The sequence below is a fragment of the Colias croceus genome, chromosome 12 (assembly GCF_905220415.1).
Source record: "Colias croceus chromosome 12, ilColCroc2.1".
In the NCBI taxonomy this organism is placed as follows: domain Eukaryota; kingdom Metazoa; phylum Arthropoda; class Insecta; order Lepidoptera; family Pieridae; genus Colias; species Colias croceus.
In genome coordinates this window covers 6235641-6250204 of record NC_059548.1, presented here as the reverse complement: position 1 = coordinate 6250204, position 14564 = coordinate 6235641, and the positions used below count along the sequence as shown (strand labels likewise).

The window sequence follows — 14564 nt, the reverse complement described above, 5'->3', positions numbered from 1 at the left end:
CACACGATAAAAATACTATTACACTCTTTTTAATGAAAATATTATTGGTAACTTTCCCCTTTCATCCATAACTCATTAATGTAACATCTAATGCCTTTCAATTTACACATTGATCAATTTATAGATGAAATTCCTATTTAAAAAAGAATCTCCCTAAACAAGAGTCAAAAATGGAGAATAAAAATCTAAGAAATGTCTCAAATTCCTCGGTTTACGTTGAAAAAATTGTTAAACTTCATACTGAATTATATATAATGAGCATCTATTATCTAAAGTATAGGTACATTACATGTACAGGAACACAGTTATAATTTTAAAAATTCCTGTTTTTTATCCATCATTCATTGTAACGATCTTATAAATTATATCTTCTATACCTTAAAAATATGTATAACAAAAATACTTCATTAATTAAATAATAAATATGCAAGTGGGAGTTTGAGATTGTACTGGCATAGCGATATACATTGTTACGGTAGTAGAAAATTCGTACAACTGCGCCAAGAAGATACGTACGTACGTAGTTGTTCTGTCTTAAGATTTTTGATAGTTCTATGTACAATTAATTGTAAATTATGTAGAAGAATGACAAATAAATGTTTGAATAAATGATAATATTATTTTTTTTATTTCTATTAAAACACTCCATAATATTATATACATAATTTATTTCATGAAAAAGTAGTTATTCTTACATAAAATTATTTAACACACTGCAAAAACATGGGGCATGGTTTGTGCTTGATACTTTTTTATTAATATTAATGTCCCTTTTTTAAATGAAATTTTAGATCTAAATAAAAACAGGTTTTTGGTTTGCCTCTTATACTAACAAAATCGAATGGTTCTATACTCATTATCCATTCCCTTCGTCTTCGTCCCGACGACGCCAGTCAAACCCTCCGGGACGAACATTGGCTAATTCTGGCAGTGGGGCATACTCCCTTTCAGCTTCAGGATCAAACAATCTTTTTCTAGAAAATAATATGTCAGTCAAAAAAATAAATGAAAACGAAACACTTCAATGATTTGTTTAATATGGATATAGAAGTTTTGAATATGCCATATGTTTGAAGATGTGGTTTCAAATTATTAGTTTTTTTGCTAAAGAGAAATTGAAGCAGTAGTAAGGAAATGATCACATAATCCATACATTAGTAACATAATAATTATAACAGCTGTTCTAATTAATAAGTAATGTATTTTGTAATCACTGACATCATTATCATCATCATTGTCAGCCTAAACTTGTCCACTGCTGCTAGACCTCAGTCATGGCACGCCACTGAGCCAGGATGTTTGCTTGTATCACTGACATATACTTAATATTTTTTTAATATGTCAAATCAATTCAAAATAGCTGATATATCCATATTTGACAAAGTCATTGTGATATGATATGATTATTATATATAACATACACTTATGTAATAAAAGAAATCGGCTACTAATTGCATGAAAATTTTTTATAAATACTCACAGGAATTTGGGTGTCTTCAATAACTTTTGTCCTCTTGATTGACGCGGCCAAACATCTTCCAAAAAGAAATATATGTGTCCAATGGCCATTCCCACCAAATCAACAGATATAGCATTGCCAAGGAGCACAGAAAATCCAAGTAGAACAAATGGCAAGTAAGGGGCCTGTAAATAAAGTAATTCTTATTAAAAGCTTTGTATTCAACAATTTAGACGCATTGTAAAATAGATATATCTACCTAAGTACAGAGTTAATAATTGTAAGTACTGCTTTAGCTATATTAACATTATTTCATAAGAATGAAAATGTTCTCTGAGAGAATGACAATTTAAGCAGAGAAGTGTGAATCATATTACAAATACATTTGACAAAATTACTTACTTGAAAATTCATGAGGCCAAAGAAATTCAATCTTATAAATACATTTCGTCGAGACCAAACATACACAATCATAATAGTGAACGCTTGTCCTAAGAATAATAAGTTAATGAAAAATGCACAAAACTGTAAAACATTAAGGAAACTTGTAGGATTTATGTACTATCAAACATGTAAAGTACTCAAGAAATTTTAACATAAATCAAATAATAAATTACTTCTTTATATATATGAAATTAATTACATAAATATTTAATATATATACTTGAAAAACTAAAAAGGATACAATCATCAGCACAGCACCAAAGAAAAACATCACAACAAAATCAGCAGTCCTCCCTCTAAATGATCCTTCTTCTAACATTCTACAATATCTATATGTGAATATCATATTGAAAAAGAAATTAAACCCTAGGTTCCCAAAGAAAAGGAATGTAGTGATAAACCTCCATATCTGGTATCTATAGAGGATCAATGTAGGATTAAAGTAAAGCTGGAATGGTGAAACCAGATCTAGTTGCTGAAAGGAACAAATACAAAATATTATAATTAGGCTAATTACCACTCATAGTTAACATTTTAGAATTAAAGAACTTACAACGGCCAGAGTAGTAATAACACAAGCTGTAGTGTATACCCTGGTTACTGGTGGTATCAGCATGTATTCTTGAAGTAAAGATTGATATGCCATTTTGGTTTCAAATGAAATAACAACTAGAAATCACAAAATCATTATTAATTTTATGTGAATATTATAACGCGACACTATTGGGCCACATCACTCTTATCGAAATAATATCTGTAAAGAACACAGGCAGTACAAAATATGCATTTAACACAAAATATTTTTAACACTTATTGTTATCTTACGAATATAGAAATAAATAAAGTCATTAGATTTAAATACTTTATCAGATGATTAATTAATAGTGAGATGCCATTTTTTACAATTCTTTTTAGAAATTAGAAAATAGGATATTTTCAATTTGCAACAGCTATGACATTGACATTTTATTACATACGAAGCTGACGTTGACAGCTAATGTCAGCAAGTCACAGAATATATAAATAAACAACTAACTTATTGCCGTGGAAAATTGATTATGTTTTATTAAATAAATTCATGAATTGCACAGTTGTGTACTTTATCTATACAAAATTTTGATTCAAAGTTACTCTATACAGAAAATAAGGAGATTGTAGCTGTTTTCCAATTACAGAGCATAATGCGACTCAGTGGCGCACAATGCCGAATTATGCTGATGCTTAATTGGAACGTGAAACGCACCAGCAGGTTGCGCTAAGTTCAGTGTTGAAAAAAAAAAATATTCATAGAGTTAGCAATAACCTCATTAATGTGTAAATAAAGTGGTATACATAATAATTGGTTGAAAACTATTTACGGTTATTTTAAGTAATTTGGATTTACCTTCATCCATACTTATATTGATTTTTTTAACACAATTTGAATTAACTTTGATTAATTCGAAAGAAACGAAAGCTTTAAATTTTTTTCCAACAATTAATAATTATTTACGATAAATCGATTGCACGCATCAATTCACGCGCATTACTTTTAAGAGTGCTCAATTGTGCGAAGCATTGCTGTAATTGGAACATTCAACGCTAAGCATTATGCCGCATAATGCGCTCTAGTGCTGTAATTGGAAAACACGGTGTAAAAGCATGGATAACATAAATTATTATTATTCCCAAAATATATCCCAAGCTCGGGCTGTTTATGTGACAATTGGTGCAATGTCATACACAGCTGATACTTGACACTTGACAGCCCAAAGCCCAAACTCCAAAATGACAAAATATTATTGAGAAAAGTGATTAGGTACTTGCTCTGTGGAAAAGTGGAAGATCTTTGTGCTTACAGGGATTATTGAATTTTCTCATAAATAGATAATAGTTTAAGTCACGATGGAGAATAAAGAAGGTGTAGACCACTTAGTGTCATTAAAAGTTATGAGGCTTACAAAGCCAGCACTTATAAGCCCCAAGATTGTAACATGCGACTTCAAGGATTTACCGGGGAATATACTGAACAATTATTTAAAGGATGATGCTACATCTGTTGTTCAAATGGAAACTCTAGCTGCTGGACAATTTCTGTTGCTGCCTCAAAGTTTTGGTAATATTTATTTAGGTGAAACATTTTCTTGTTATGTTTGTGTCCATAATGAAACAAATCAACCTGTTCAAAGCGTATCTGTTAAAGCTGACTTACAAACTAGTTCTCAAAGGATCCCTTTAGCAACCCAACAACATCAATCTCCTGTGATGTTGGATATTGATGAAACCTTAGGGGATGTGATTCACCATGAAGTTAAAGACTTGGGCACACACATTTTAGTTTGTGAAGTAACATATATGTCCAATTACAATACTCTTGCTTCATTCAGAAAATTCTTCAAGTTTGAAGTTCTGAAGCCACTGGATGTTAAAACTAAGTTTTATAATGCAGAATCAGATGAAGTTTTTCTTGAAGCTCAAGTGCAGAATATAACATCTGGACCAATTATATTGGAGCAGGTTTCCCTTGATAGTTCACAACAGTTTGCAGTTAAATCATTAAATGAAACATCTGATGGCAAGTCTGTATTTGGTGAGGTTACTCTACTTCACCCTCAAGAGAGCTGCCAGTACCTGTATTGCCTTTCACCAAAGCCTAACATAGCTTCAGATATCAAACTTATTGCTGCAGCAAAGAACATTGGTAAATTGGATATTGTGTGGAGGTCTAATTTGGGAGAAAAGGGGAGGTTACAGACTAGTCAGCTTCAGAGGATGACTCCAGAGTATGGTGACATACGGGTGACATATGAAAATTTACCCAGCCAGATCCCTATAGATGAACCATTTAATTTTAAATGTAAAATAGTGAATGCCAGTGAGAGAACATTGGACCTAATTCTGAAGCTTCGTTCACATCAAGACTCCAGTTTAATTTGGTGTGGCATTTCCAATAGAAAATTGGGGCCATTAGAACCTGGAAATATAACATTCATTAATTTGACTGCTTTACCTATAAACACTGGTCTACATAGCATAACAGGAATTTCTTTAATGGATCTGTTTTTGAAAAGAACCTATGATTATGATGATATGGCTTCTGTTTATGTGTATTAGAATCAAAATTCGGTAAATATTAGCCTAGTATTATTTGTAGAAAGTTATCTAATCATTATTAGTTGCTTTTAAAAGGATAAGTCAGTTTTATTTAGTAGGACTGCAACTGGAACTATGATAAGTGAATTATTATTATTGTGAAATTAATAAAATTTTTATTATTTTAATTTTATTTGTGAATTTTCTCATCTCAAACACATAGGTACACTAATTAAAATGTAAATCGATAAAGGAGACAAGAGGTTAGAGGACATATAGTGTAAACCTGGTTATATAGATGCATTTTTGTAATCAAGACATTTCGGGCACTTCATCCACACAGTTATTCAAGATCACTGACCTCTAATAAGTAATAGTAGGTACTTGTATATGTTAATTGTTATACAGGTTAGTGTCCATAGTCCATACCCCATGATAGATATATAGCTCACTCATAGGTTCGGCAGTATAATTATATACCTAGTCTGTGTGTTTTTAATAGGTATGTCATTTATACTCTGTATTTCTGACTTAACTTTTTGTAATTGGCCGTAGATAAGCAAAAAGGATCCAACCCACAACATGACTGAAAATGAGTTAAATATACCAAACTGCTCGTCTAGGTCTATATTTTCGATTAGCAAAAACAATCCAAGTAAAATATGAATATTTTGACGTTAAATTGACACTGGGTACCAACCCACATGTATGGAGAAGCCATATTTTAGTTTCGTAAAAACAATCCATTCTTCTTGGATCATATTGTAAAACGCTCAGTCTAAGAAACTAACACAAAACTAAAATGTTTAAAAAAATCCAAAAGCATGTGGATCCTTTTAGATATTTAATTTTTATGATATTATGATGCAATATATAAATCACTAAAAAGATTCAGAAAGCATGGATCTCTTTTGTTAAACTGAATTTTGTAGAAATGTATACTGGTTTAATAACAAAAACGATTCAGAACATTTGGATAGACTGAATATTATGTATTTAAAGCTTGAGGCGTTAGGCATGCATTAAGTTCACACTCCAAGTATCTTGATCGGGTCACACATCTTTGCCTTTTTTATACCGATTTTTCTAAAATAGAAGCACTTCGAAAATACCTGAAAAAATTTACGAAGCTGACGAACATGTCGAAGTAACAAAAAAAAAATTACTCGCACAACTATCGATCACGCGCTCATGTGATCTTTATTACCTTCATTCAAGAATTGCCTATAGAAGACTGTAAGGTTTGTTGGGGATATAAATTATTAAGACTGAAATCGATTGTATGCGCACCTCCATCGACTAAACAGTTTAGTCATGTTGAATTCAAGAGGAGAATACAGCTCGACAGATCAGTTTAGTCGATGCAAAAGTTGTATGTATGGGCGGGCTCGAAAGGTAAATCTTCGGAGGTATCTGATAATGATTTTCAATGACTATGGCCAAATGTTAAAGAAAAGCCCAATTAGACGATTTGGAGTCAATCTTTGACTATTTATCTAAATACTGCCTGGATTTCTATAAATCAATCCAAGACTTCATGACGATGTAGATATGGCGATGAACCGGACTTTGCACACGAAGAAGAATAGTAAATCGGATAGAATTAATATGTTTTATATAAATAATGAAAAAAAAAATTGAAACTTAGTTGTTTTATTTACGAAATTAAAAAAAAATAAGGATCTTAGTAGCAATTAGCTACTTTGAATCGTTTTTGCGAAATGAAAATTCACTTATCATAATTGAAAATAGGTTTTATCAAAAAGGATCCTAACACACATTTAGCTGAATATTTCAAGAAATAATACTAAATTCAATAAAATTTGTTTGTAAGAATAAAATATACATTGACACACACACTTTTCCTTAAGAAGCAATTAACACAAGCAAGTCTTTATATGAACAAACACAGGTTAAACTTCAAACTTCAATAACTCAAAAGTAACATTTTGTGGGTTGGATCCTTTTTGGTTATCTACGGCCAATTTTTATTTGACTGTTTGACATTGATAGTTGACTTGTCGAAACTCGAAATTATAGGTACCGAAATTATACTTCAAAGAGTAAAGTAATTTATGTTATACTTTGTCCATTAAACCCAAGAGCTTATTTTATAACTTTTTTTGAGTAAGATTTAATAATTTAAAAACCGACACATACCTTTTAGAAATATATATTTACAGTAATTCAAGCATTTATTTATTCCAAAATGGTTCTGACTAAGGAATACAGGATATGCATGCCTTTAACTGTAGAAGAGGTAAATAGCGCTCTTAAATAATAATGTAAATGTTAAATAATTATCTTCATTACAATAAATGATTTATTTTCTTTTGTTATAGTACCGAATAGGGCAGTTGTATATGATAGCTCGCCACAGCTACGAACAATCCACCACTGGCGAAGGTGTAGAGGTGATAGCGAATGAAGAAGTTAACGATGAAGTAAATGGAGTTGGTCAATTCACCGAAAAGAGAATACACCTTTCTAGGTATCTTTCATAGTTCATAAATATAATAATTAATGTAATGTGTGTAAACCCTGACACTATTTCATTTATTGATTATATCTTTACAGTCACTTACCTTATTGGGTCCAAAATATTATTCCTAAACTGTTTTACGTAACTGAAAAGGCATGGAATTATTACCCCTATACTATAACTGGTGAGTTTAGTATTATTATATTGTATTGTATGAAATTAATAGACACATTATAAGCTGCAATGAAATTAAATGATTATTAGTGAATACTAATCACATATTATTCTTTGTTTCCATGTACCGCTTCTAGAATACACAGTAAGTAACACAAGTTGAATGACTATTTTTGTGTAACTAAAAGATTTTCTTACCATTACATTCTACATAAATTTTTTCTTTTCAGTGCTCCTTTATACCAAAGTTTTCAGTGTCAATACAAACCAGATATGAGGATAACAATGGCACTACAGAAAATGTATGTAAAAGTAATTTATTGTATAGTCATATTAGTTTAGTTCTAAAATAATTTAATTTTATTATAATAATTAAATTATTATAATTGATATATCATTATTATAACATTTAATTTTTCAAATAATTCTAATAATTTCAGTGTTTACATCTCACTGACGAGGAATTAGCTCTCCGGCAAGTTGATTTTCTGGATATTGCATATGATGAAATAAAACCACATCACTATAAAGATAATGAAGATCCAAAGCTGTTTAAATCAGAAAAGACTGGGCGTGGACCATTGGTTGAAGGGTGGAGGGACACACACAAGCCTATCATGTGTTGCTATAAGCTTGTCAATGCTAAATTCGAAGTTTGGGGCTTACAGACTAAAGTGGAAGATTATGTCCAAAGTGTAAGTCATATGAATTTGTAATTATAATTTTTTATATAGATTTTTTGATGAATTAATTAATTGGATTCAGTCATTATTATTGAGGTACTAAATGTAAAGCGACCGTCTCCTTGGTGTAGTGGTTGATGCGTGAGCGTAGCACCCAGGGGTACTGGGTGCAATTCCCGGTGAAGAAAAAAAAATGTCTTGGTCTGGTAGGACACAGATCTGGGCTGATCACCTACTTGTCCCTAAAGAAAATCGATCAGTGAAACAGATGTATAATGCATCTGCCCCTTACCCCACTAGGGGACATGGGACTTCACTTAATGTAAAGCACTAATAATTCATGATTATGTAATTGCAATGCAAGAAAAAATAAACTAACTATTGTGACAAGCATAAAATTGGCACACTTGTCGAGCGTGAATAGTCATCCACTCGATGAGGAGGGCTTTACAAAGGTAGAGAAAAGGAAGAAGAAAAAGAAGCCCTCCTCCAACAAGTGCGGTACCGCCCCGACCGGTAACAACCACCTGCTGCGGCCCGCCATACCGACGACGCAGCTGTACGTGTCCCGCCTGCACCACTCCACCCAAGCTTCTGATGTAGTGGAGTATGTGCGGGTTAAGACCAAGTTTATCGTGAGGGTCCAGCGCCTGGAGCCGCGCAATAATTTGAATTTTAATTCATTTGTTGTGCGTGTACCGAGCGAGCAGCTGTCGATCTTCATGAGCGAGGAGTTCTGGAATCTGGCCCCGTGGTGTCGTGTTCCGGCGGTTTCGCGGGCGACTTCGCAACACCCAGCCGAAGCCCATTCAGCGAAATATGACACTGCCAGTGCCGTGAATTGTATATAGTGTAGTGCTTAATAGTTTTAGTTATAAAATATTATATGTATGTTAGTCTGTAAGGTATTTATTCTATGGGTCTGTACAATTTATTGTCTGTTACCTGAAATAAATGTTATAAATAAATAAATAAATAAATAAAATAAAATACTGATAGTCTATAATTGAACTTTGAATTCATAAAAACATAATGAAATTACTCAGTTTAAATTATTGCTTACCTAATAAAACATTCATTTAATATTTGAAATGCAGGCAATTCGCGAAATCCTTTTACTTGGCCATAGACAAGCTTTTACGTGGATGGACGAGTGGTTCAACATGCAGATTGAGGATGTGAGAAATTATGAAAAAGATATGCAAGCCAAAACAAATATCAAGGTAATTATTATTTATTTAAGTATTTTTCAGTTAGAAAAAAAAAGGAATGGAAAGAGCACAATGGAATTTTAAAATATATTTTAGCTATTTTTAAATGTATAAATGTAAAATATGTTAGAAGTAGTACTATTTTTAAATTTTTAAATACCTAGCTACCTCAAAAGAGTTTTGGCTTCTAAATTCTCTAGAGTTGGCATTACACTCACTTTTTAAAAATAAATGGCTGTTTGTACCATTAAATAATGGCATCGTGTATTCAATTTAACTTTGCAATTTCATTGGAGCTTTATATTTTAATTTAAAATCCATTTTTTTTTGTTCATAGGTAAAAACGGCTATGGAAAACGCAGAGGGCCAGGAAACGAGTGATAATTCACAGCCAGAAACACCAAAATCTCCGAAATCACCAAAAACACCTAAATCTCCGTCGGCTACCGGAACACCAACAGAATCAAAATCATGGTTTTCATGGTCATAAATAAATGATATTATAGTTTAATTTCCTCGTATGCCGGGTTTAGTTTGGGTTTTTGTAGAATCTATGTAAAATTCCTTACTTTATCGCTTTGAGATTTGTAGCACAATTATATTTTGCTTTTTATTGTAACTTGATTGCGCTTGTAGGTAAATTATACATTTAGTTCAATAATCTTATAGTATTTTCTAATCTTTATCTGTTTTATATAAGGGAAGGAACGGCCTATGAAAATGTAGAATAGAATGGGTTAATATGTTTTCATCACTGTTCACATATTTTCAAGAATAATTGTAAATCGGTATGTATGTTGTTTATCAATTGGATAACAGAGTAAAAATTATGTTGTTTGTGATTCTAGCCAGAGCTTTTTCTATACAGGCCAAGGGGTTAGGCAATCATGACATCGATATCTTAAGTTTTCATTAGAAAGTTACATTTCTTCAAAAGATCAAAATAATGTATACTATGAACAAATATTGGAAATACAATTTGTTATTTAAATGTAAATTATAGAAGTATGAACGTATTTATCTTATGAGATACATGTTCTGCGTGATAGTGCGTGTTCTATGTTGTAAGATTAGTCCATTATTGATAACATCTCGGAGGAAATACGACATATTTTTTCTCATATATTTTCACGTATAAAAAAAATTATTCATAGATTTACATATTGACTAACAGAAAAAGTATATTTATGGCCATTTTCACAAGTTGATGATTTGTCCTGTTTATCTGTTAATAAAAACGATAAACAATGAAATATGAGTGGAATAATGTTAAATATGCCTGTTAATGTTTAATACTGTCAACAGCAAGTTGTGAAATTGGTTTTAATATGGAGTTTTCATATAAAGTACAAAGAATTAACTATTTCAAACATATTTTGGTGTGTAGTTGGGCCTAAAAGTGTTTATGTATTAAGTGTTAAGTGCGAACGTATTTATTTGTCTTGAAGGAACTTTTTCACGTATGCGATTTTGTTTGTAATTTCTGTCTTGAATTTAATTGCAATGTCTATTACTCATATGAAGTTTAAGCTAGGAAAGAATTTTATATTAGATGTTTTATTCGACGGGATCATGCTTTCTTTTAAAAGGTAATACACAAATACATAACTACATGTTTTATGTTAGACTATAAATGACATATACCTACACGAGTTCTTTAACACTCTATGATGAATTGTTTTTTTGTCACCAAATTGGTGAGATTGAGACAATTAAGTACCATCTTATAAAGAGACAAGGAGGCCATGAGAAGGAACCGAGCGGCGTTGTGTGCGTTCGTCAAGCTTGCGTACGTACATTAATTGGGGGCGTGGCCAAGCGCTCCGCGTACCTACATGCAAACGGCGCGATGTACCTTATAGTCCAGTCTGTGGGGAAATGTAAAAGCCTCTGCTCTACAAAAGGTGGCGTAGAAAATGTTTTGAAACAATATTGTTTAGGTATGAAAGGTTAATAAAAATCCAAGTTTTCGACCTTGACGGACCCAGGCGCTAGCCGCCATCTTCAATTAAAGGTGCTAAAATTAGGTATATTTTAAATAACTTCTCAATTGTTTACTAAATCACAAAAGTGTCTATGAGGGGTTCAAAGAAGACAAAATTACCTACATTTTTTGCATACATGATTATTCTGTAAGTCTTAAAGATAAAAAGTTACAAGCGACGGAAATAATAATATTTACAGAAATCATATAATTTTAATTTTGTTTAAAATTGTGCAGCTATCATTTTTTAATTCTTTTTGATGGCCCGGGCTGGTTAATGGTGGCTTCTCCATTATCGTCAAATTTTCTGTTTCATTGTCTGTATTTTTAGTTTCCAACCATGAAATTTCGTCGTCATCACAGTCTTCGTTATCTATCTGAAACTCTACTGCATTTTCACACAGCTGACCACTACATAATCCACAAACAATAGAGCATTTTAATCCAGCTTTTCTGCAACTACATGCTTTGCTGCATCCTTTTTTACAGTGGCAAGAAATTACACTTAAAAGCATCTGAGATGCTGCTTTCTCTGTCGTTGTTATTGGAGTGAGCCTATTGGTGTCATATCTCCAGCCCCAGTTTTCTGGATTTTTTTCAATTCTATACCATTTTTGGACTTGGTGGTATGTCCTAAACGCATGATACCATGCAGCGTCCTTTGTTGGCGGCAAAAAAGCAAGTTTAAATTTACTTTTTATTGATACGACCTTATCCATGTCCCCTCTGTACAAAGTTACTAGAAAGCGTGCTCCAGCGTCTTCGATTTTTTCTGGTCATGACGACGAAATTTCATGGTTGGAAACTAAAAATACAGACAATGAAACAGAAAATTTCAGCGAAGATAATGAAGAAGCCACCATTAACCAGCCCGGGCCATCAAAGAGAATTAAAAAATGATAGCTGTACAATTTTTAAACAAAATTAAAATTATATGATTTCTGTAAATATTATTATTTCCGTCGCTTGTAACTTTTTACCTTTAAGACTTACAGAATAATCATGTATACAAAAAATGTAGGTAATTTTGTCTTCTTTGAACCCCTCATAGACACTTTTGTGATTTAGTAAACAATTGAGAAGTTATTTAAAATATAACTAATTTTAGCACCTTTAATTCAAGATGGCGGCTAGCGCCTGGGTCCGTCAAGGTCGAAAACTTGGATTTTTATTAACCTTTCATACCTAAACAATATTGTTTCAAAACATTTTCTACGCCACCTTTTGTAGAGCATAAATACCTACAGACTGGATTATTAGTTCGAAGATATTAGATATCTTCCGTTTCTCTACTATGCAATTACTTTTGGTTATTCGTCAGTTCATTTGAGCGATTGAGTTACTTTATCATTCCTTGGTCAGAATAATTTCCTATTTATTATAAATAATAAGCGGGTATACATTACAGCGGTTTTTTCGTTAAAATTGTTTGCTTTAAATTATGTATTCATGGGCTAGAAAAGAGTGGGTTGTTAATTGATATTTTTTATTCAAGTTACCTATTATTGTTAGCAGTAGAAATAGAATTTAGTTTTAAGTATAATAATTGAATAGGTGAATTTCTCTATGTTATTAAATAAATTGATTTATGAAGCTTTTTTTGCGTCAATGAGGGATGGTACAAATTGAATTTTATCATCATATGACACATTTAAACCTTTTTTAATAGTCTCGAATCCAAAGTTATCATTTAATATTATGTACTTGTTAAAGGTAACATTCCAAAATTTTAGTTCTGATCAAAGTTAATATACTAAATAAAAATGGATATAGTGTGATGGACGAATTGATACACTCTATCCTACGTTAAATAACAACCGCTTTAGTGGGATATTAATAAAAAATAAAAAATTGGAAAAGGTCCGTTTCCCCATCAAATACAATGTATAAATATATGTTTACTTGTCTATGCTCAATGCTTATACAAGAATAATTGCCTAATTGAAGAAAATCGATCGGCAGATGTGATAGTACTTCCACTATTGCCCTTCTTAATGCAGGACGCACATCGACTACAAATAAGACACGAATCGAATTTTCTTCCTCAGGATCATATATTATACCGTTTGTGCATTTCCTTTTAACTTTCGTTGTAAATGCAAGCACGTATTGTGAAATGCACAAATAGAAGCATGCTTTATGTTATTTTTGGATTTAAATAATCACGTAAAATATAAAATCACTAGATATCTGCCCGCGGCTTCGCCCGCGTTTTAAAAGAAAAACCGACATTGTGTATCGGCACCTGTGGAATTTCCGGGATAAAAAACCCTATGTTTTATTCTGGGTCTTCAGCTACCTACATACAAAATTTCATTGTAATCGGTTCAGTAGTATTTGCGTGAAAGAATAAAAAAACGTTCATTCTCACAAACTTTCGCATTTGTAATATTTGTAGGATTAGATTTGTTGGAATGTTACTTTGTGACCAAAAAAGAGCTTTCTGCATATTGTTATTTGTCTATTAATTGATATCGATACAGTTGTTCGGTTATTTCCTACTATCGTTGAATGTATGTGTTATATTGTTATTGACGTCGTGCTTTCATATCATTCAATGAAGAATTATTAAGTGTAATACATATTTTAAGAATAGTACCGAGTTTTATTTACTGTTTTTTAGTATGTACTTTTAACCTTTGAAACCGTGACATTCTTACTGATTTGATCTATATTCTTATAATAAAATGAAATATTGTAAAAAGAAATATGTGGCTATCACGGCATTAGTCCCTACTATCATATATTACTTGCTCTGTGCCTACTATAATGAAAAATATCAAACAAACTCTGAATGGTTATTTGAAATAAATTAAAAACTGTACCTACATATTTACTTACATATTTTTTTTAAGTGACTTCAAAAAAAGGAGGAGGTTATCATTGTAATATTTTTTTTCATGCGCTTTTGAAAAAAAACGTTAGTTTTGTTCGTAACATGTTCGTAACCATTAACCAATTAGCTATGTCAGCCGGTCCTCATTAGCTCGGAACGTAAACAATAATATCTTAACTCGTCAGATATCGTGATAACGGTCTCTTTTATCTACATTCA

General features: G+C 31.8%; 3 protein-coding genes across 4 annotated transcripts; 2 read left to right on the top strand and 1 right to left on the bottom strand.

The window, feature by feature from the left end:
• Positions 1-648: 648 nt before the first annotated feature.
• On the bottom strand, positions 649-2867 carry LOC123696445 (derlin-2). 2 transcript variants are annotated; one of them, XM_045642602.1, is made up of 6 exons: positions 2766-2867; positions 2457-2572; positions 2145-2378; positions 1862-1984; positions 1481-1644; positions 649-974 (listed from the first exon to the last, which is right to left on the bottom strand). In XM_045642602.1, exons 2-6 carry the CDS (start codon positions 2547-2549, stop codon positions 857-859), a joined length of 732 nt encoding a protein of 243 aa, XP_045498558.1. In that variant the 5' UTR covers positions 2550-2572; positions 2766-2867; the 3' UTR covers positions 649-856. The 2 variants fall into 2 exon arrangements, with proteins under 2 accessions (XP_045498558.1, XP_045498557.1); XM_045642601.1 differs by having other exon boundaries at positions 2457-2865.
• Positions 2868-3668: 801 nt separating this feature from the next.
• On the top strand, positions 3669-5163 carry LOC123696007 (trafficking protein particle complex subunit 13). Its single transcript, XM_045641983.1, has one exon. It carries the CDS (start codon positions 3788-3790, stop codon positions 4994-4996), a length of 1209 nt encoding a protein of 402 aa, XP_045497939.1. The 5' UTR covers positions 3669-3787; the 3' UTR covers positions 4997-5163.
• Positions 5164-7031: 1868 nt separating this feature from the next.
• On the top strand, positions 7032-14104 carry LOC123696008 (cytoplasmic phosphatidylinositol transfer protein 1). Its single transcript, XM_045641984.1, has 8 exons — positions 7032-7235; positions 7318-7466; positions 7553-7641; positions 7769-7776; positions 7862-7933; positions 8072-8326; positions 9412-9537; positions 9863-14104. The coding sequence occupies exons 1-8, from the start codon at positions 7185-7187 to the stop codon at positions 10013-10015; spliced, it is 903 nt and encodes a 300-aa protein (XP_045497940.1). The 5' UTR covers positions 7032-7184; the 3' UTR covers positions 10016-14104.
• Positions 14105-14564: the final 460 nt, after the last annotated feature.